We start from the raw sequence: 24,119 nt of genomic DNA, 5'->3' as shown, positions 1-24,119 counted from the left end.
TTTAGACAAAAGAATCTACAATGCAGTTACAAGTCATTTGAAAGGTCAGAGAACAAGTTTCTCCTCTGGAGTACAATCAACTCCCTCACTCTTGTCATTTCGGGTCAATGAGTTAAAATTTCTCAACAGGCTTTTGAAAGACAGATCATGCATTTTATTAATACTGTCTGAAACAATACCAGTAAGCAACAGCCTATAGAATACAATATGCTACATGTATGATTACACCACAAACAAGGCTTAAAGAAAATAAAATCTGTTTCATTTTAGTTGAATTAATATTTTGCTTTTACTGAACACACATTTATGAAAAAACTGTAAAATCTAAGAATAATTTAACGAATGCCAGATTTTTTTTTTCAAAATAATAGAAAAAATCTACTCTGCTAACAGCTGTGTTCAGTGTAAAAGGAACAAAATCTTCACAGAATACATTAAATACAAATTAATTCTTCTAGGCCTTTCATTAAAATACATAAGGGCTAGCAAATAGCTTTTCTTTGTGCAGAGTCCATAGCTATTTTTCTTTCACACTAAAAAGAAAAAGTTAAAGCTTGGTTACAGGTGCAAGTGAAAAGTTTGCTGCCAATTTCACCTTGTTTTTGTGTTGCTTTTTGGCTGGGCTGTCCATTACTTCCTTGTTTAGTTGGGTTTCAGAGGACTGACAGGGAGGCACTGAAGCATTCTCCGCAGTGTTAGACACCACAGAACCAGAGGTCAATTTTTCTTCAGCTGTGGTAACAATTCTTTGTTTTTCTTCTTCTGTTAAAATCATTATCTCTGAAATAAATAAGACAACTCAATTTATTGATGCTCTGTTCTTGAAAAATAAGGAATATTTCTCTGGTAACAGGCAATAAAATATTTAAAGAACTTGGCAGCATGTAAGATGTGTCAATGTTCGCCTCTACAGCTGATGTGATGTTCGCTTCTGGCTCTGTCTGCATCATGTACTATTTAGAATGTTTGACTTAATTCTCACACATCAAGCCTCTCTGTGCTCAGAAAAGCATTATGAAATTACTGTGGTGAAAAGGTGGCTACAGGTTGGCAAAATGCAATTGCAATGGTGGATAAGGTCCCTATAAAATTCACCACAGTTTCAGCAGGGTCCTTATGGTCAGTACTCAAAAGTTCCTGATGGAAGCCACCTGCATTTCCAACACATCCCACTACGCAAGATATATATGTATGTATTTAAATGGAACTTTATAAAATCAACCATTTATTTGATGCTTTGTTTTCCAAATTGTACGAGTTACCAAGCACAAGTAATACAACATAGGCAAGAAAACTCTTACCAGGGAGAGGTGCAGGGTGTTCCTCAAACTGAATGAGGTCTGCAGACTCAAGAACCACTGGATCGGGTCTCAGTTGTGGGGATGGTAGGCAGGAAGGAACTGGCTCACACAAGAGGTCAACAGGAGATGTGTTTGTGAGGCAAAGAAGTTCTTGCTCAGTTTGATTAGAAACTACAAAAATAACAGAACATATTTCAAAGTATATGCAAGCTGTGAAGATGTCACCGTTTCAGAGCTGGTAAATGTAAAGTCCTCAGATTCTAAGGATTTGAGAGCTACACTGTATTCGAAATACTAATATTAAACTAATTTAATTAATGCTAACTAACCTCAGATTCATTCAAGAATTACTTTGCTGGTTCAAGAGTATCTAATTACAATACAGCAAACAAAGTAATAGTATGTTAAAACTACTGCTTGCCTGAGTAAACATAACCTTATAGTAAAGTCTGGTACTTGCCAAACTTGAGTAATAAAAGAGCAGCTGCAGAAACAAGTCCTACAGGAATAGTCTTTAACAGAGAAAGGCCAGTTACCAACAATTTCCCTATCAACTATTTAAATACTAACACATTTACATGTGAAAATTAAGCTGAAAGTTTCAAAATGAAGTGACTCGCCCTTATTAGAAGGGATAAGCCTAGACTTCTGAAACAACTCAAGAACGACTCCAGAAGGTCTCCAACCTGCAGGTCGTAAAAGAACTGGAGACCATGGCAAGACACAAACCATTTGCCAGTTGTGTTCATTTGGAGACAGATTCATATGAACAGGGCTGCCATTATTATTTGCAAATAAGTAACACCACAAAATCAACACAAAAACACCACAAAAGAGCACTATGTTCCTATCAGGATATAGGAGACATTCCTAGCTGAAGCTGCTACTGACCATCTTCTCATCAGTTTTCTACTTAAATTTCCACTTAAATCCATGTGAAACAGTACTCTAGCAGCTATATATATGCTGACAGCTGAGGACAACAGAAGCCCTTGTCAAGAGAACACACGCCTAACTATGTACTTGGGGAGAAGTTCAACAGCTTTCGAGCCATAAAGCATTTCTAAAGATCAACTAACTCACACAGCTTTCCCCATGCTGCTTCGATTACTCTCCTTATTTGTCTTAAGATAATATATTTATTATAAAATCAATTTTGCATTACCATTGCTAGGTGTTCCTAGACTTAGTTCCATGGATGAAGTGGATCCTGGGGTCTCCATAATCTGTCCATTATTGTCAGCAAGTTGATTCCCATGATCATCCACATGATCAGCAGGGGGAAAACTAGGTGAGCTAAAACGAGCTACAAAAGGCAAGTTTATTTGGTTCATTTACTCAAGTCACCTCTTAAGAAAAGAAAAAAGGAAACTAAGATACTGCTCAAAATTGAAATGGCTTACTTTTCATATCGTTCTTCAGTACCACAATTCTCTTATGGCCATGTCCTTTAATCCAGACCACCTACAGAGGAAAAAAAAGGCAGACTTGAACATCAGCACATACTAAGCTCAAAGCCTACAGCAGCTTACTCACTGCTTTTCATCTAGCCTTGCACTGACATTTCTAAAAGTAAACTAAATCATGTTGCTAATTTGTACCACAAAAGTAAAAGCTTTGTCTCAAAAGAATTGATGCCAAAGGCAAACTATAAGGCTAGAAAGTGTACTAACTATATATTAATAAAACTATGTTTAAACGTGGAGTTGCAGAATTCCATTTTGCCACTCTCCAGAAAGATTGATTTACTTAATAGAAAGCTTATAGGCATAAACCAGGTCACAAATTATCCTAGAGCACTGAGGACATGAGGAAGATGTCATGATGTCAGCAAAATTCCACTGTGGCGACTGACAGGGTCCCACAATTTTTCACTCCTAAAACCAATAATCTACCCTGATCAAAGTGAAGCTTCAGTACTGTACAGTTGTTCATTCATTTGAGATGGAAATCAATTCTCTCACTTGATAAAGATGCTAAGGATGTTTGTGGTCTCACCAGGAAAAGTTACAGAAAATTTGACCAAAACACGTAAAGAAGTATCTTTTTCTTATTACCCAGTACAATGTTGCAGAAGTTATTCAAAATACAACTGGTACGAGCCTCCTTGGAGATGGTAATTATTCCAGTAAATCACACCAATTAACAGAAGCCCCAGTTGTGTAACTTTTTAATCCATACAGAAATCTCAATGTAATTGTGCAAAACAGTTCTTCCCACCTGTGGAATTGCTCCCAAAAGCTCTTCTAAATTATTGCATCCATATACTTTAGGTTGCAGCACTTCTCCTGTGTATTTGCTGTATGCAACTGGGAACTCATGAAGAAAAATTTGCTGGTAATGATAAGTGTGAAGTAAGGACCTTACATTCTTTGCAAACATATACAGATTTGTAAGCTTCACATATTCTTCTGCTGCACCATTGGTAAAAACCTGTTAGAAAAAGAAAAGACACAGAATTAGGATGTATACTTCTGTATCTTCTAGTCACAATGCCTTTTAAAGTATGAAACACACCAGAAAGGAAAAAGAACGTACATACCTCAACCAAGTAAGGCAGACTCTTCAGGAGTTCAGTTAAGGTCATAAATCCGTATTCACACGGGTTCAGTGAAGTACTATGAACTGTTTCATAATGCTGTTTAAGCTGTTCAACAGAGAGAAAGGATGCTCCATCCCAGGACATCAATAAGACTAGCAATTGGGCAGTCAGAGTCCGCAGAGATTTTCTATTTATCAGCTGAATTTGCTTGCCAGACTCTGTGTCAACAACCTAGAAAAATGAATTGGGAAATGAAGTTAGGGACAGGGAAGGATTATCTTTAAATAAGTTGTGTAGCTGGGGTTTGTTTGAGCACAGCTGTATCCGATATTATATACCAACATCTGATACTCCCCTAGCCAAACGCACACTGGATAAAGCTTTACATGGAAAAATTTACTTTAAATACATAAAAGCTGCACAGCAGTCTCTGTCCACATGGTAGACATGATTTTACTCTTTGTTCCAAGCCAGCTGACCCTCAGAGCTCCAGCATGAACACCAGCTGCTAAACTAACAGAATTGGAACAACTAAACCAGTATGCTCATGTCCATGTAGATGTAAACCTTTCTTTTCCACTGACATATAAGACCATCTACATATTCAGAGCCAAAGCCTCAAACCATAGATCAAAAAAACCTAGGAATATAAAACATTATCAGGAAATGATTTCCTTATCAGTCTCCTAACTGTAGTAGTAACAGTTAGAAGTCAGGTGGAAAAAAAAAACCAATTTGTATTGTTAAAATAAGTACTACAATACAATCTGTTACTTATTATTTGCTAAACAAGCATGAGTTTTCCCAGAGAAAGTTGAAAGGTTACAAAAGAACAAAGAGAACATCATAGGAATATGGAAGCTACATTTAAAATCCCTTTAGAAGCAATATTCCACTACGTCGGGGTGGGAATTCCAGAGTGTAATATTAGGCACTGAGACCTGCAATTTGAGACAGGAAATTCCTTAACACAATGTTACATACCTTTTAAAGGAATAAGCTACAGATAAATGATTACCTTTACAACATGGCAGAGTTTTTGCATTAAAGCTGGAACTGAGCTAACATCATAGTCATGAAGACGCAGTGTGTATCCAAATGTTTTACTGTACTCCGTCAGTAAATCAGCCATCATAAGGCAGTTGTCTTTCTGAGACCGCAGCAGTTTAACAAACTGGGCAGCAACTGCTTTGACTTGTTCCACCTCCGTGAGCGCAAGAATTTTCTCCTCCCCACATTCTAATACCTACAAAACAGATATTACACTTTGTTAAAGTCATTTCCTAGTCTGGATGAAAAAGAGTGTAAACTGCAACTAGAACTCAGTGCTTGCAGGCAATCATTTGCTATGTTGCAGTGCTCAGCTATCTCAAAAGATATTTATCAAGCAAAACTATGCAATTTCCAAAATACAACAAAATAGGCAATTAAGGAGTTATTAACCTTTTATAAAGCAAGTTTAACAACTTCAATGAAACTCAGCTCTAAATTTGATGCAGTGAATTTTGTTATCCAAATTAGAAAACTCGAATTTGTTAACAAACTTAGCCTGAATGAGCTAAAAACTGTTGATCATTTTATCAAGATAGCTGCATCAAAGGCTTTCTTAAATACTGCTGTCTAACATTACAGATGCACAGTTTATAACTGAGACTAAAGTTAATGAGAAATAGAACCCCTGCTGAAACAGCTGTGCACATCTCAAAAAATGCTTTCGTACACGTTAAGATTTTAGAACTTACAAGTAAGACATCTGGTATGGCTTCAAAGAGTTCAAGTAGTTTCGTAAAACCATAGTAAGCAAGTTTGCACTGACGACCAAAGTGGTGGTGATAAGAAGGAATAAATTTATTGAAGGGCATTCGAAAATGGGGTTGGTGGCGCAATAAGTCTACTACTTCTTTAGAAAATTGTTTGGTTCTTTCAATTTCTTCCTGTGTACGTTCTAAAATTAAAAAACAAAGCAAGAGCTATGCACCAACACACAAAATGCAACAGAATATAGCAAGAAAACATGGTGATTGATTTTCAGCTTAATCGCATATCATACCGAGTCCCTATTTTCTTCTACCACTGAAGACCTTTACTAAGCTTACATGTTTGAAGTCCAAAATATTCAGGTGAACAGCACTTTAGAAGATATTAAATAGCCAAATGCATCAGTATTTTTGCTGTGTGGAAACAACCCTCTCTCTAATCGTTCCACAGAAAGTTGCAGAAGTGGAAACATTGTGTTTTGCCACCTGCTTTCCTGTCTGCCATTATAAGTGCTTCTAGAATAACAAATTCTTTATTTGCTAGAAGTTCATCACTTAGTTATGAAGGCAGAAACAGTTATCAAAAAATCCAAGTCACTCCTATACACTCTAGACACACTGTTTTAAAATAGTGAAAGAACAATTTATTTGGCAACAGTAAAAAACTTACATGGACATACCTCTTTTGGGAATACAAATTACCATTTCATTGTCTTGCTGCAACAAACAGATGGTTGTATCTGGAATTTCTGATATAATATCAGCCAGTTCACACACTCCGTACTCAGTAACATCCCAGTCCTTAGAGAAACACCTGAAAGTTTTAGAAAATTGTACGATCAAGTATGGTGTGTAGGCAAAAAACAACCAACTGTGCAAATTGAGAGAACAGGCCTCAAATCCTAAAAAAAAGCGTATTTTTCATTTTGGCAATAATACTAGCATGTGAAACAAAGGGGAAGCTATTCTTAATTCAAATTATCTATTCATTCTAACCAGAAAAATAAGGAAATGTAATTATGTTATAAAGCTCCATATGGCTACGCTTTCAGTCTGTATTTGCTTAATAGTTACAGACATACGCTCTTCTTAAACAAGATTAGGTCTCAAGAGAAGGCAGAGACCATATCCTTGAAAACACCATGTTAAGGTTCACAACATTAAGTAATATATTATAAAAGTATTTTACTTTTCCTGCCTCCCTGACAGGAACCTCTCAGAAGCAAGAACACTTCACCTATATTTTTATTCAACGAATGGCCAGAGAGGACTACAACGGAGATGCACATTTAGTAGATTTAGAAACAGCCAATGAAGTATTTTTTCCAATATTGGAAATATAAACAGAAGGGTGCATTCCTAAGAAGGAGCTGTTGGCACATGCAGCACAATAGCACACATGCAAAGGTAGGAGTACATGTAGCACCAAGGTGCTATGGTTTCTTCAAAGCATGTTAAGTACTACTTTCTATATTCATATTAAGGAAAGCACCATTCTTGGTTCTTCAAAAACGCCACAACACTATTTTTTACCATGCTAGAACAGAATGTTCTTCCTGGCAATAGCAAGACAGGTATTACTCCTCATTTTTGCACTATTATAGATCCATTAAAGAATTAAGAGTAACTATTGACAATTAGTCTATTTTATGTTTCCCTCTAAAGAAAGCTGAATACTACATTTTCCCTTTACTGTTCATGTTAATGTGCCATGACCTGCTTGCTTAAATCCAACTGTGCAGTCATGGCTTCAAAGAGGATTAATGAAATACAACAAACCATTTCGAACTCTAATAAAAGTTAAATGAGCCTAATACCAAAGGAAGCAGTAAAGTCTACCAGAGAGCTTTTAATTTTTGTTTTCATTAGAAGGTTGAACTTCCACAACATAACAAAGAGGCAATGTAGCTGCCACAGTTTTGTACTAAGACTTAAAGTGGCAACTTCTCTTGCACTAGCTTTTCAAACCACCGTTCACAGACATGCCCTGCAGAGTTATTCTTGTTTCATTAAAGATAACTTACCAGTGATAAGCCTGTAAGAATTCCCTCACAATAACTTGCTTACTGGCCTGGGATTTGAGAAGCTTCAGTAAGTCTTGAGTAAAGCGCTTCACTTGAGCTCTGTGCGTTAGAGTTAACAAGCGTTTGGAACCCATCCCAAGAATCTGCAAGAAAATTTTATTTTTTTCACTTATGTCTAGCATCCTCAGTAAGTTCTTTTACAAGATATTTCGAAGCCAGTTCTAGTATAGGTAGGCTAGAGATAAAGGACATCATAGAGACAGTCTTGAGCAGCTTCAAGAAGCCAAACACTTTGTACTAAGGCATATGTCATCAAGAAATTAAGAAATGTTTCCTCCCTCAGTGCTATTGCAACTGTTGCACATTTGCATTGGTTATTTTAAAATTCTACAACAAACTGGTGTTCAAAGTAGCAAGCTAATGCGACCATGGTGTTTCTTTTTTGTAATGTAAGGCCACATGACTTATTTCACACAGAAACCCCTCAGGTCACAGGCCTAACTCAATGGCAGTCAGCATTTGCTGTGTTCTTAAAATAAACAGCACAAAACTTTTTAACCAAGCACTAGCCACAGGCTAGAAAAGAGCCTCCAACTTTATTTTAGATAGTTAGATTAAATAAAGTAACAAGTTAATTTCCCCAGAAGTTGTTTTGGAAGGGTGGGGGCAATAAAAACAACAAAACAAACAACATCTCAAAAAACCCACAACAATTACACTCCAAGGTTTACTTAATCATCTCTTTCAAGGTGGACAAGGTAACTGCACAGCACCTATCATACAATACCAACCAGTAATTCAGATAGTTGAAGATACAATTACAATTCCCAAAGCTAAAAGGAACAGTGCCATGTAACTCACTTGCAGTACATGCGGCACTGCTTCCAGCAGCTCCATTAGTTTAGAATACCCGTAGTCAGACACACGGCATTGTTTTGCAAAGTGATGATGATATGTTGGGATGAATTTACTGACAGGTATGACGCAGGACGGTTGGCTTTTAAGTAGATCTATCACTTCTCTACTGAACTGAATGAGTTGTGGGTTACCTACAGGGCTCTTAGAACGTAGAAGCCAAGGATCTACAAAAGAAAAGTTGTATTACTGAATCTTTCACTAATATTCTTCCACTAAACACCACACACTATTTGACACAGGCTACAGCACAGGAGAAAAAAAAGAAGAATGAACTTTAAGGCTAGAAATTTCTTTTTATAAAGTATTTAACAATTATACAAGATAGCTACTTTATGCTACTTTTAATTTTTTAGCAGGAAGATTAGTTCAGAGAAAAGATTTTTAAGTAGTAATATTTACCTGTAGTAGGAGGTGGTGGTTTGTTATGTATCCATTTTATAACTTTAATGCCATTTTGGGCAGTGGCAATGTTAACTCCAGGAACACAGGTAATTAGATGTTCTAAAGCAACACCACCCTGGCCTTCTGGCACTATTTCAAGATCACTGAACTCTGACATATAACAATCAGGAAAACTTTGGAAGAAAAAAAACAAGCTTCCATTATAAACTAAAATACCACTATAACAATTGTCCTAAAAATATCCTTACTTTGACACACTTCCTGAGCAAGAGGCTTCAGCAGCTCACTAACATTACAGAAGTCATAAAACGCACATTTAAAATAAGTGTCTTCTCTCAACAAGAATTCAAAAAGTAATAATTTCATGAGGTGCTTATTTGCTCTAAAAAGATACCACCTTACATAAGAACTGGAGTTTTTATACAGGTAGTTCCAGAGCATTACAACAGCCAATGAAGTTTTAAATCTTTAACTTATCAGCCCTTATACTAAAAGTGTAAGGTAAAATACTTTACCTTAGTAAAGGCACAGTACCCTCATGTGTCTGTAGAAGACTGTGAACTTGGGGAGCAAATGTCTTCAGAGACAAAATCACAAAAGGAATTCTATAAGAATCTGGATCAAACTCATGCTCACTGTAAAAAGAAGAGACTGAAGTTTAAATGCTCATTCTAGACATAGATTTAGTCTAGTATGCCTGTGCTCACACACCCCCGTAGTAAACATTCTACTATGTGCATAGGATAGATTGCTACCAGCTGACAATAGAACTACATACAGTCACAAGCAGCTTCCATTTATTCTTCTTCACAAAAACTCATACAGCTACAACAAAACTCCCAGAAGACAAGCAACATTTAGAAGCCCGTATTTTTATTGTTATTAGATTAAAATTTTCAAATTATATTTCAGCAGCATATACCAGGCAGTTAACAGTGAAAACCTAATAACTGCTCTAGTAGCACAACCTGCCTACTGTTGACTAAAACAAACAAATTTTATATGGCTTCAGGAAATCTTCAACCCAGTATGAATTACTTACTAAATATAGCTGGAGGACAAAGAATGATCAGTTCCAGCTATAATTATATAATAAAATTCAAGCTAATAGACATCTATAGTATGCATAACCTTCCCACATAACCAGAGGAAGGTAGTGTACCTTTCAGCTTCTGCTCAAAAGGTATTCAATCTGTGCAGCTGTGCTAGAATACAATAACCTTACCTGAACAGACTGATCCATGAGAACTGCCTAGAAAATTCACTGTGTCATCTCACTATTTTCTGCCTGACTTATTCTTGTAAATATATAAACAGTGACTGGAGCACACTATATGAACATATATACCTCAACTTTAATATACCTGTAAGTGTTAAACACTGTTCAAATATTTTTAAGGATTTTGTAGTATTTTATACACAGCTTACATAAAGTCTTTATTCAGGCAATGCTGCTTACAAACAGGCTCGTGATATTCCAACTCTTCAAATATTATAGGACTACAGTTTGCTGATGAGCCATCATGTGACTGTGAAGATCCCAATGGACTCTGCCGGGCTTGGCTGCTGGATAAAAGGCACACCAGTCGCCCGCTTCCTTGGTCACGGATTGCCACAGTATCTGTTAGTTTATACAAGTCTGATACAATTAACTTATGCCCAAATCTAAGAGAGAAAATGAAATAAATACACATTATAAATGTAATTAGAGAATGTAGTAGTCTGCATTTTTTGTTTAAGAAACAGGAATATGTGAGAAACTATTCTATGCAAGCTGTTAAGGTAACTAATTTATTCATCCCAACGCAGAAAACTGAAGTAAAATACTGGAAGTATAACCTTCTAAGAAAGGCCATTAGAGTCATCGCCTCTGGGTAGATAATATGCTGCAACATCTAATAAAAAAAACTCAAAACACTCCATTCTGTTACTTTCTATAGTTCACTGTAAAACAGTCACCGAAGATCAGATTCTTTTTCGGAAGTAGCAGAGAAAAAACAACTGCAAACTTACTTTTTTTCATAGATTTCTGTGAATTTGAACACAGGCAGGCAACAAGCAGGTGCATCCTGCAGAATGGACATTGTTTCTGAGCTATAAAAGAAGTTTTGTAACATTAGCACAAAATTGATCTCTTAGTATCAGAAATAGGTAGTCTCCAGCCCAAATTGGTGAGATGCAATTTATGAACTTTAAATGTAACAGGACAGATTGCATTCCCTTCCATCCCAGCGCTACAAAAGCTGACACTTCAGATCAGGGAGCGCAAGTAGTAACATTTCTGCTACCTCATCTAGGTAACATCTCTCAAGGAATTGCATCATTCATAGGTGGTAGTAAGATTTTGAGCATCTATAAAATGCAACATCAAAGCTGCAGCAACAGAAGTTACTGTCCTGGTCTTTACATTAAGAACTCTGAACAGGCATAAGCTAAAACGCAAGAATGAAATAAAGTTGTAAATTATACAATGGCAAGTAGCACATAGTTGTAGAATACCCTACACCCCAAGCACTGTTTTCACTGGAGCTTTCTTTGAAAAAACATCAACTTTTTTCCTAATGCTTTCTTTCAGTATGGAAAGCATTGAAACAAAAAATATTTGTGTTGTCACTAGTATCAGCACTCTAGTTTAACACCCTCCACACAGAAAATTGATATCAAAGAAACACCAACAGCATTTAAACTGTGTATCCCATCCTCAAAGAGAATTCATGTGCACTTTTTGGAGAAAAGGAGAAATAAAGATGCCCACTGTAATCTTAACTCAGCTGCACAAACTAAGTTATTAAGGTATATCAGTATTATAAAAGAGTAGTGGTGAAACTGCTTAACACTATTAAACAGAGATGTAGTCTCTTAAGATGCCATTTAAAAAAAAGCAGTATAAAAACACTAAACTGAAAATTAGCCTGGTTGTATTTAACACATTCATCAGGTCGTAAGACAGATTTTTACTTTATTTCCCTAACATTCCCTTGCTCAATATTTTAAATCATCTTTCAGCTACTAAATACATGCCATAACAATTAAGATGCCAAAGTGCTTATTACCTAAGGAGAGAGAGTGATTTACTAGCAGTTCCCGTTGCTAATGAGACCTGGATTCTTTTACTGCCAATTTTGTATCTGTGAAGACTGTTGACAGCACTGATGGCTTCTTGCAGATTTTCCATCTGAATTGTAGCCTTCAACTGGTAGTCTGTATGAGGACTGAGCTCTACACTTTTTACCTGAAAGGAAGAAAAACATCTAATACATTTATCAGAAAACATTAACCTAAGGCAAGCCAACACAACAGTAGCACAGTCTTGCTTTGGCCAAGAGCCAAATACAATGCAAAAGGGAACCAACTATGATGAACCATGACCAACAGGACAATGCAAACAAGAACCAAGTGCAATAAGCATTGGCCAAGGCAAGACCATGATATTCCTTTAACGCGAGCATCATCTTCCCATGTAGCAGATTACGCCAGAAGAATGTCATCCACTGATCAGACAGGAATAGGACTGCTGCAGAAACGACCTCTCCTGCCATAGTTGCTTTTGACTGACTAACTCTCCATGTCTGTTTTTGATCACTTCTGACTCAAAATAAACTCAGCTTCTACTGCGACTTTTAAACTGACATTAGGAATTCAGCTTTACAGCTTAAAAAGGTTATGCAGCTAAAGCCTAAGTCTCTTCTCTGCATGACTAGTGAGCCACTTACTAAGAATTTTGTATACAAAACTTCAGAATACCAGATGTATGAAGACCAGATGCAAATTAAGAACCTAGTGCAAGTGATGATTTGGTCTTTCTAGAGGAAAAAACACAATACCTCCTTTTAACCAAGTTTAAAAGTTGTGTTTGGATAGCTTCCCATTCCTACTCACTTAAAGCTAGACCACAGACATGTCCATATATACATATACAGGAAGTATTTAAAAAGAATATATTAAATCAAGGTATTTTATTCTTTACCTTGCCATGTCTTGAGAAAATGTCTTGTAAATTTTGCTGCAACTCTTTCCTGGACAATCTGTAATCTATGTTGCTGATCTGAATGTCTGCACCATTTGCAAAAGGATCAGGGCAGTCTGTAGCACCGGTATGATTTACTACATTAAACGTGAGTGGAGATGATCTGTTTGAGAGGTTTGGAGACATACTCCTGTGTAAAAGAGAAACATTTATGAGCAAAAGTAGCTATTGTGCTATTCTGATATATACATCTCAAATTAATCAGAAAATAGACACAGGTCAAGTGCAAATACAGCACTTTGAAGGTATCTTCCTAGTACATACGTGTGCTGGCTAAACAAATTTTTACCACAAACAAAACACATAACAAGACAACAAATACTTCCTATAAGGAAGAAGCCATATTACCTTTCAAGGTCACTCAATTTAATAATAGTAGAAGACCTGGTGTCAAATATATCTTACCAACACATTAAAAAGGCCAAGCTCATTCACATGATTTTAATAATTGGCAAAGGCCAGATATTTAAGTCTAAAGAATTTCATGGGCCTGGATAAGTTTCTACTGGCAATGTCAAAGGCACTGAAATTAAGAGTAGCATGTCTATAATACCTCTGAAGATTTTTCAGAAGCTTTAAAGTTTGCAGGAAACAATTGCTAAACAGTAAGTTTCTGAAAAACTCACTCCATCTTATATTTACAACCACCCTTTGTCAGCAAGTTATACAGCACCATCAAGGTTTCCTTTTGCCTCCACATAAATCAATGTATTACTATGCTTAGCATACACAACTCCATATGCAGCTGTCAAAAATCAAAGTATATATTGTTGAAGTCTCACTTCACCTCCCAAATAAGATAGACACTTACCGAGATGACCAGCAACTCTGAGACATGAGTAAAGGACTGAGTTGTCTTGAGGCTGTCAACTTACTGAAAGCAGAGGGATAGCTGACCTGAAATACAGTTTCATCTTTATCTTTTTTATCTACAGGCGAATTGGTAATGCTTCTGGAAGCAGAGGTCTCTTTTCTATTTAGAAATACATATGAGAAAAAGAAAACACATTATGTTGCAGAATTCACATTAAAAAGTATGGCTAATATAGATGTCTTTATTTTTAAACATACTTCTGACTACTTTTACAGGACGATTCTCCTGTTCCAGCTTTCTTCACTGCTAGAGACACAGGAATTGCTGCATTACAGTTGCTCTGAGGAGAAGGAATTTGTTCTCTTAGATGTTCTTGCTGGTTTTCAATATTTCTATTGATGGGCTTTGATTCAAGGCGACACAGCTCCTATATGAAACAGAAAAGTCAGCATAAAAGCACTAGACATTCCTTGCCAGAGGCTTTCCTTGTTATGGAAAGCTAAATAACCAGCAAGTTTTTCTTTAATAGCATTTTCATTGGCACTTCACAACCAGGAATATTTGATTTCCTGACAGTTTACTATTTCCTGTCACAATTAGTTGAAATATTTTTGCTACATGGTAGATCTACCCTCGTTTTCCTTAAAACTAGCAGAAGCAGATGACTCTAGATGTTATACTCAACATCAATAAAAAGTCAAAACTGGCCTAGGAATCGAGACTTCCTAAGTACCAGCAATATTTTCAAATTGAGGAAGAAGGTGGGGAGGACAGCAGGGGGGAGCAGAAATAACCCTCAAATTCAGTGTCTACTTTCCAAGCAGATGAATGCAACTCTCATTTGGAAATATCACTACACATTAGTAAATACTAAATAGGACTAACAAGTTAAATACAAAGCTGTAACAGAAGCAATTCTCAGAAAAGGGAAGGCAAGAATACTAAACAAGGTAGAACAACAATACCTGTAAACTTTTAACATTTGTGGGTTTGACAACAGATCCATGAATCTGGAATCCTCTCCCAGCAGAGCCTTTGGTACCACAAGACTGGTCACTTGGGTCTTTGTTGAGGAGGCACAGCTTTGTGTTCTTGTTAATTTTCTTGGGAGACTTAACCTTTTCAGTTCCCAAAAAGCTGGAGCTTTTTGTTTCATTAAGTTCTTTGTTTTTGGGAGTAAAAGACACTATGATCCTGTTACCAAAAACATCTTCATTTTCCATTCGCTTCCGAGCCCGTTCAGCACTTTCTTGATTTAAAAAACGGAGAATTGCACTGCTTCCAGAAATGCTCAGCACCTTCCCTCCACAGTTGTCTGACAAACGCCTGAGTCTATTGCTGACACTTTTGCTGTCTCTGTTTGTTGGCAGATTATAAACATACAATAGTGTATGGCATGCCTGTTTAAAGGGAGTAAGATTTTAATTTGATTATGTCAGAATACCCTCTCTTGTGCAAAACCAGTATTTTTACATTGATTCTGGTGACACATGCTCTTCTCACGCCCACCCAAGTCATTCTGTTTGCCGCATCCAATTATTCCGGAAAAAATATCTCCTACCAAGATAGATCCTCAAACTTCTATACCCAATATAATTTAAAGTTAGGAGACACTACAGACACTCTGATCAATGGATCAATACTTAATCACTTCTCCAGATAAGAAAGCATCACTATTTGCAACCCAAGAATCCTCCATGTTCTACACATGCATGTGAACACATAGTTCGGGAAGTTATTTCAAAGAAAGAAAAGGTTCTGAGTGCTGTGCAAAGCATACATTCATATGGTCATAATCAGAATACAGACAATAGTCAACTATGCAGCAGACGTATGTGTTTTTTATGGTGAGAATTTCAGCCTGGTCTCCCTCTAAATTTGAAAAAAGAAAAGGAAGTTAACGCTTCGAAGTGTCTGTTGCATTAAAAATTGAAAACCTTACCGGCATTTTCAGTGGTAACCTTGGTGGCAAGTCTGAAATAAATTCTTCAAAACAAATAAGCTCATGAGCATGATGTAAGAGGGCTTCTGAAGCTTGGTTTTTATGTACCAAAATGATCCGAAAACCATGACGATGTCTCAGGTCACTGAGTTCCAAAGCAAAGTTTACATCTGCTGTAGAAATAAAAAGAGAAAATTAGAATGAACTAGGAAACATGAAAAAGCTAAAAAACCCCACCCAGATCTCACTTGAGAAGTTCTATTTATCACTGAAAATTTCCAGTGAAAGTGCACTAACAGCTACAAGGCCTTCCAATAGACATTATTTAAATCAGCAGTTAGCAGTCAGTCTCATAGAGAAGGGCTTCCTTTTAATAGCAACTTCTAGCAATTTATCAGCAAGGCATTTGACTGGTACTGTATACTTCTATAACAAACATTTATTTAGCTTTAGGGAGAATCCCAAGGCAACACACAGCAATTAAAGAGTTGAGTGGCTTACACATTTAACTGCATAGTATGCTGCTACAGGAATAAAAGGAATAAAAACCGAATCAAATTTTGCTCAAACCATTTCAAAAAGATTACCATAAGGAAGACTCAATGAGTTTTACTTTATTAGCCGAGCTGGAAATAGCCTTTTCTCCTATTTACACGCATACCTACTGACAAACAAGACGACATCAGATTCCAATACTGATTTAACTAAGCCAAGTTCTCATCTTACTGTGCCTACTTTTCCCTTGCTGCCACTGGCACCATTAAGAATTCTTCAGCAATTCAGTTAAAGCCAATTCTAAACGCAACCCTTGGAAAGCAGAATACTGTTCTTTGCAAAAGTACAATTAAAGAGGTACTGAATTCTGTACTGTAGGTTAGTACCACAAACACTTACTCGACACAAGAACCACAGTGGCAGGTGCAGCATGTGTATCAGCAAATCTTCTAAGACTCTGTCTGAGTTTGTCATCAGCAGCATTCTTTGCTGTAGCATTGATGTGTGCAACAGTCACCTGTGGAAATACAAAGATACACTCTAGAGAAAAGCTTGAATGTGAAACCTGCTTGCTTAAATTTCATTTTTTAAGAAATACAAGCTTTCACATGCACCTTTTATTTAGAGAAATTAACACACACATGCATTAAATACAACATGTATGGATCCTAAACTGTTCTAATGAGCAATGAACTTCAACCCTAGTTGTTCAGCAATGTCTTAGGGATGACTTCTGCTGTTCTGTGTTTAAGACCACAATTTACATGCTTTGCATTCTCTAATAGTGTATGCTGCTACCTTAAAAACATTCCATAAACCCTTATTTGAAATAGAGGGATGACAAACATAGCAAGTACTCACTATCAATTCATTTTACCTCACATAAGCAGATAAACTGTCAACCTGTTATCATATCTGCAATTTAGGGGGTGCGAAGGGAATTTCTGACTTAAGCCTGCACAAAAAGTAAAAAAAATACCAAGAAACAAGAGGTATTGATGGAAAAGTATGTAGTGTTAAAGATTCCCCAATCAATACCGCTAATTTACATGTGTACTCACTAATCAGCATAGTCTTCACTAACAAAAGCAAGAAAGTTGAGTCCACAGTACCACAGTTCTTTTAGGTTAATTATTCAGTCAGATTCAAAGGTTAACACTAGAAATGCCACAGCTGCTTATTACTGGATGAAATCAAAATCCTCTGTGAACACTAAAACTAAAGTTAAAACAGTAATCTGCACATAACAGAACGCAGTTTCAGTTTTAAAAAGTATCACACCAGGGAAGTTCAGCATTAAAGACCTCCACCCATAAACTAATTATAAGCTCATGCACTACAAACCACAGAAGCGAACACAAAGCTTTACTGGACAAGAATCACTATTAGCACACTCAGTACACAAATTCAAGCAAAACCACCAAGCAGATGCTGTTTTGATACCTGGCAGTTGTTGAGCTCCTGAATAACTTCTTTATTTTCTTTACTAATGTCACACACACAGATGAATTCTGCCTCTCTGTGACCTTTAAAAAACTTTTCACGAATCCTCTGTACAACTGCTATGGCTGAACGACCAGAGGGAACTGAACAGTTTTCAATATCCCAGAAGACTCCAATGGGGGGCAAGTTTTCCAGAACTTGGCCTGTTATTGCAACATCCGGAGACCCTGTACAAGTTTAACAGCACAGCTCATTTTAATCTCCAAATACCAGAAGTGTTAAAACTTAACATACTATAAACTCTGCGCTTGGGGAGCTGTATGTTTTAGAGGACAACATGCCCAGGAATGCAAGTTCAGTTTTATTTTCTTAAGGAATCTAAAGAAAAACCAAAATAGGTGTTTTCAAAGTTTCTCTTTAAGGGAGAAACTTGATACCTCAAACCAGTCTTAAACAGAAACTTAGTCACTGTTAAGTTAGGATAAAGATGCAAGACCAAATTCAGCTTTAAACTCTCAAACAAGGAAGTAACATACTTAAAAATATATTATCAAATGCTGAGGTGGCATGTGCCATGAAAATTGTCTGAAGTTGTCAGTTGTGTCACACTAAACAACAGTTGGTGTATTAGTAACAGAAGTGAAACATGAAAGCTGTTCAAATTTACAGTGTGCATTAAATAATTTAATTAAAACCAGATGAGATTACCAGTGTAGCAACAGCAATTACAAAAAAATAAGGTAGTATGGAACAAAGGTATCCTATAGTTCAGGAGAGCAAGGTTAAGGGATTTTGCTTTTACAGACTAAGAAGCACAAATAAAGTTTCCATTGTTTCAGCACTCTGAATATCTATCTAGTTTTGAATCAACATTATACATCCATTCCATCCCCACAAAACAACTGGAAAAGAAACAAGAGGAATGACACAATCCTCACAGGTCAAAAACAAGCTAAGAATTCAAGTTAGCTGAGAATACAAAATTAAACACAGCAGACAAGCATCATGTTTGTTTGGGTATATGTTTACTAGTTACTCTTCTACAAGGTTCACTGGAATTGCATTTTGTAAGGACACTTAATTGGGGTGTTGCACCTTAAAAACAGGTGTAGTCTTAGTGGTAGTAAAGCTATCTTATTCTTCCATGATTTTTTAAGTTAATAGCTTTCATGCTAACCATGATTTTGTAATTGAAACAGTACTAATACTGTAGAAAGACTGTGTAATTATTTCACACAATATTTTCCTCTTAAGAACACTGAAAAAACATATTATAAACATTACACCTTTACTGCATACAAAGTGACAATAGACACTACAGACTAACAAAATGTTTTTCCAAGTCCTTAGAATTTTTTTTTTATCCTTAAAATAGTAAAAAATAATAGAAAAAAATCAAAACTCTATGTAAACAATACAGTAAATCACATAGGTAGTCAAAACAGGTAAATCCAAGTTATGACTTTGCAAAACAGACACAAGGTATTTTTTTACTGTTTAGTCTTCTATGACTTTTAGAAGTTACCAGAAAATAGCGCAATTTAAGAGAAATCTTCATGTATTTAAAGAGGACATCCACTAAGTGCAAGTTTCAAACAAATGTGGTTTACCATATTTCTGCGGTGATTTGCCAAGGCTGCTCGCCAGTAGCAAACTCTTCTCATTCCCTGTTCCTTTGGTTCCACAGCCATTACATATTGGGATAGGAACAGGTGCAGTCTGTGCACTTGGAGGAGGAATATTTGGCCAGATTTTAGCAGCATCAGCTAGGCTGTTTCTGGTTGGCTGTTGGGACAATTTTTCAAAAATACATGTTCATTTCTTATACAATATTAACACATACTATTCAACACTAGAAATACTCAGTTTCCCTTCTGCAACAAATGCAAGTTCAGACATATTCTAAAGTCAATTAACAACAGTATCACTGCATGAAGAAGGCTTCTATTCTAGAGTCTTTCCTACTATACTTCCCTCTAGATTTCCAAATGCAAGGAAAGACTCTGCTAAACTCTGCACATCAAAACACGCTATCTTTAAGAAATACTAACACATACTCTAGAAAAACAGACCTAGCATGCAAAATCAGCACAATTAAGAGTACAAGGCTGAACCACTCCCCTCCACCCAAAAATAGTGGTGAATTCAGTATGTTTGGAATTATCACTATTTAGCTTATGGAAATGAAGACATTTCACTTTTACATTGGAAACTCAAGTTTGGAAGTTTAAGTTAACACACCTTGCAATGAGTTTATTATTCCACTTGAACCTCCCATTAAAATTCAAGCAGTTTTAATCAGTTCCAAAGTATTGTTATTGAAGTATAAATTACAAATTTGAGAAGACTGAACTACGACCTCGCAAACCAAATCAAAACTAGAATATCCTTACAGCATCAGACATTTCACCTGACTTCGAAACGAATCTTTATTGTTCAGCTGCACAAGGGTACATGTTAACTGTTGTTAGCCTATTCTCAGAGTCACTACTATGGAACATTTTTAATTGGAGTTGTCAAGAAGAGATAAACGTCTTTCAAATCCAGTCAAAACTCTGCTTGAGTACAGATCCTCTGTAAGCTAAACATTGTGATAGCCTCTTTTGTCTTCCCATCAAACTGAATGTTACCTCAGAAAAGAGATCATCTTCACAAAGGATATCTGGTACATTACCAGCTAGGAGCGTGCAAGCTGCAACCCACGGAAGCTGGTGTTTTGCTCAGGTAACATTATTTCAACATTAACCATATGCCATGCTTAATGAATGAGAAATGTGATGTGTACAAACCTTGCTTAAGCAGTCATTGCAGTAGTGAGAGCCCTTTAAACAAACTGAAGGTGCCATGTTTAGGTGCAAAGGGTTGGCGCACACGCGCGATGTTAGCTCCGACTGTGCAATATGCTCATCCAAATGGCCTGTGGCCCCACTTGTGAATTCTGAACAAGGAAAATAGCCAGAAGATGGGCAGCTCTGAAGGGCTGGAAACTGATGCAGTTTGTGCACATTACCATGACAGGACTGGAAATGAAGTTTTCCACAACAGGGCAGATGTTGACAGGAAGATACACTGTTTTCTACGCACATGCCAGGGAACTCACTCGCAATGCCTGCCAAATTGGTTCTAGATGGAGGGTTCTTCAGTGAAGATGCAGACTGATAAGCAAATCCTGACCCCACTTGACAAGTAATCGTCCCAGTGCTTTTTGAGTCTAATATTGTGCCAGGGTGAATCAAGTTACCACCACCACCACCGCAATGCATTTGTGGAGTACAAGAAGAGTCAGAGCCATGAGCACAGCAGCTTACTTTCGGGACAGGTGAAAGTTGTATTTGCTGTTGCTGAAGAGGATGAACATCAGGAAGCGGTACCGCTGGAAACAGTTTAGAGCCAGCATTATGAGGAGATGAAGCATCCTTCAATTCTGCAGCAGCTTTCTTGTTCTCCATGTAATCTTTCTGGAAAGATGAAAGCTCAGTTACATTCAGATACATAAATAAACCAACAATTTTATAGCACAAATAAGCATATTTTTAGACTGTTAGAATTCTAACATCAGGAATTTTCAAAAGTGTTATCTTCATGATTACTGAACCTCACTGTCTGAACATATGTAATATTAAAAGAAATATGCCAGTTGTGTGCCAGCCTGAGGTATATTGGCATCTCTGGATTTTGGAAGCAAAAAACCCCAAAAGCTATAAACCAAATCGCAATGGGTCTCTAAAACAGAACAGTTAGGCTAAGGCTGAGAGATAATCTGCAATTGCAAAGCAAAAAAAAAACAAAAACTTCTTTTAAGAGCAAACATAGATGGATACAATATAAAGTAAAACACCCCCACAGTTTGGAGGTACATAAGTAATCATCTTTTACTTTGAATAAAGATTTAAGAAGTCTTTTAATGCATTACCTCTAAAACTTTAATACACTAAGACTTTAAAAATTAGAAATTATATCTAGCAGGTAAACTAAGAAGACAGCAAAAACTAGATTTTCACAACTATAAGTGCTTTTTGCCTACTCTGATTCAAGATATCAAGATGTACAGACATAAAGGCATAGACAGAAATACAGGTGTTTTCTTTTGATTTAAGTAGGAGTGAAAACCAAACAAGGTGATGAGAAGCACCAGAACAGTCAAGGTCACTAGAGGTAACCTGCATATAACACACTACTCCAGAGCTTTAGGCCAATACTTTGGAACAACTTTCACTTTCCAAATTGAATTTAATGCATTTCCTACTACACAGTAATGAATAATTCATTACCCAAGTTCAAAACCATTCCTCTCTACCTGATGTGACATCTTATGAATTGATTATGCACTCTGTCAAAAAGCTATCTGGAACTGGTTTTATGTTAAACTCCAGAATTTATGGCAGATCCCTTCCTAACCCCTTATGTATGAGAATAGCAACACAACGGGGTACATGCTTATCTGTTTCCCCCATGTCTTTTACTGAAAGTCAGATTGAACATGCATGAATGAGCTGGAGCTTGCTAGCTCAAGTAAGTCATTGTGTTATACTATTCCTTCTATTCATTAGCACTTTGCAGCTTAAACGTATAGAATCATGTACAGCTACGGAACAGGAAAATTTAAAGAAACGGAAACAAGGAAGAATTAGACATTCATGAATAACAATATCCACAACTGCTGTAACTACTATATAATAATAATTCGGAAAATTCTAAATTTGCCTCCAAACTAAATTAATAAAAGTCTGGATGCATGAAAACTACTCCTTACTCTACTATTCAGCAATAACTCCACAGAGTTTTCAAGAAGCTGCATTATACACTTTTTGAGAAGTCAGTTGTATTATTCCAGACAGAGCTGTACAGAGTAAAGCTTGTCAAGAAATGCAACTTGCCTGCTCTCACCAACGTTGATAAGAGCTGTGAACACAACTAAAGACCTTAAATTCCCAGGCAGATTTTGTATTCACCATGGTAACTGCCTTCTCCTCTTTCTCTTCTCCCCACTCACCCCCTTTAGTCAGCAGTAACACTGCAGTTAGTTTTACCACTCTGTACCATGATATCAATTATACTTATAGTAAAGCAATGAATTACCGTTTTCGCACTGCAAGGCAAAGACTTTTCAGCAGCAGAAAAGCAGTTAGAAAGTTTCCAGAGCCATGGTTTAGCATCATTCTCTTGTTGCTGAAGCCATCCAAATGATCTATTGCAGAGGTTCTCTGTCCTGTGTCCTTCCATCATACAGCCAAACAAAAAGGTTCAACATTCTTCCATCCCCCCTTCCTTTCATTCTTCCCACCTGCTAAAGAGAAAAAAAATATACATGCTTTAAATAACTTTTAAGGTAAGAACACCACGTTTCTCTGTCTTATGAATTCCACTACTGCTAGATCACTGAACCTGTATTATTTATGTTAAATTTAATTATGCATATGGAACATGGCCTTGACCATTCCTGTTTAATACAGGAATATTCCTCACGACCAGCAGCACAGGTCTGAGGAATACACTGGTTAAGTCCATGGCATTAGCTACAGAGTCCCAGAAACACATTGCTGCTGACAGGAAATAATTCGCGGAAACTTTCAGGGCATTCTCCTGGGAAGAGAAGCCAGGAGGTAAGTTTTCAGGAACAGCTCAGCAATAACTACAAAATCGGTGCAACTAAATTCAGCTGAAAGTAGTAAACTGTCTATTCGTTGTTTTTATATTGGCTAACAAGACTATGTTTATCTGTGTTAAACACACAGCATTTAGTATTTAAACAAAGCTTTAAATTATTAAAGCTATTTACAAGTACTTCTACTAATTCTCAAACTGCCCCACAGCACACCACAGCAATTTTGCTTTCTCGTGGTTCTGTAAAGCTAAGCAACTTGTTTAAGGCACAGCCACAGTATACCAGAAAAACTATGATTAGCAATTAAGTCTTCTTACCCTCCAACTATGTACTGCATTCATTAAACTACACTCCTTCAGTTCTTCTGCATTTAGTGTTAAATGCAGTAGCCATAGAATACATTCCATAGCATTACATTTGTCCAAGCGTTATTTTTAACCTCAAAAGAATTTTGACTTTTTTTTAAAAAGCAGAAATGTTTACTCACACGAAGCCTAAATACACCAAAATTATGCTGCATAAAATATTAAGTTAATCTAGTTCTACAACTCTAGAGTATGTTGCTTTTAAAAGCGTCTGATAGCACCAATTCGTTTACGAATTAAAGCGATAACTTAAAAAAATAAATTAAAAGTTATGTTAGCTACATATGTCCGCGCTTTGCCCTCTGCGGCTCGCAGCTCCCTGGGCGCTTCCAGCCCGGCCTGGCCCGCAGCCCGGGGGGCGACGGCGAGGCCCGGTCCGAGCACCAACCCACCCCCACCCCCTCCCGGCCCCGCACAAACAGCCCCAGCGCGCCCCAAGGCGCTGCCGGGCAAACGGCCGCTCCAGCCCGCAGGCCGCTCCCGG

The 24,119-nt window shown here is 37.0% G+C and overlaps 1 protein-coding gene across 1 annotated transcript; it reads right to left on the bottom strand.

The window, feature by feature from the left end:
* Positions 1-245: 245 nt before the first annotated feature.
* KIAA0430 (KIAA0430 ortholog) lies at positions 246-22,937 on the bottom strand. The gene is made up of 26 exons (XM_009886575.1): positions 22,745-22,937; positions 20,455-21,123; positions 19,276-19,450; positions 17,666-17,892; positions 16,622-16,739; positions 15,728-15,900; positions 14,751-15,185; positions 14,043-14,212; positions 13,783-13,944; positions 12,912-13,101; positions 11,998-12,176; positions 10,958-11,038; positions 10,373-10,609; positions 9,460-9,579; positions 8,942-9,117; positions 8,486-8,706; positions 7,625-7,767; positions 6,281-6,414; positions 5,586-5,788; positions 4,862-5,089; positions 3,844-4,074; positions 3,522-3,734; positions 2,705-2,765; positions 2,467-2,607; positions 1,302-1,472; positions 246-780 (listed from the first exon to the last, which is right to left on the bottom strand). Exons 1-26 carry the CDS (start codon positions 22,889-22,891, stop codon positions 548-550), a joined length of 5,238 nt encoding a protein of 1,745 aa, XP_009884877.1. The 5' UTR covers positions 22,892-22,937; the 3' UTR covers positions 246-547.
* Positions 22,938-24,119: the final 1,182 nt, after the last annotated feature.

The sequence above is a fragment of the Charadrius vociferus genome, unplaced genomic scaffold, assembly GCF_000708025.1.
Source record: "Charadrius vociferus isolate BGI_N301 unplaced genomic scaffold, ASM70802v2 scaffold46, whole genome shotgun sequence".
Classification (NCBI taxonomy): domain Eukaryota; kingdom Metazoa; phylum Chordata; class Aves; order Charadriiformes; family Charadriidae; genus Charadrius; species Charadrius vociferus.
Note: the sequence above shows the minus strand (reverse complement) of the source record. Positions and strands in the feature narration are given on the sequence as shown.

What these genes read in the sequence shown, in the direction of transcription:
- KIAA0430 (XM_009886575.1), bottom strand. Translation starts at nt 22,891, where the DNA reads ATGATGGAAGGACACAGGACAGAGAACCTCTGCAATAGATCATTTGGA. An exon ending in TTTTCTCAAGACATGGCAAG is followed by an intron (nt 12,177 to 12,911) that starts GTAAAGAATAAA and finishes TCTTCCTTTCAG; the next exon opens with GTAAAAAGTGTAGAGCTCAG. An exon ending in ACTGAAGAACGATATGAAAA is followed by an intron (nt 2,608 to 2,704) that starts GTAAGCCATTTC and finishes TGCCTTTTGTAG; the next exon opens with CTCGTTTTAGCTCACCTAGT.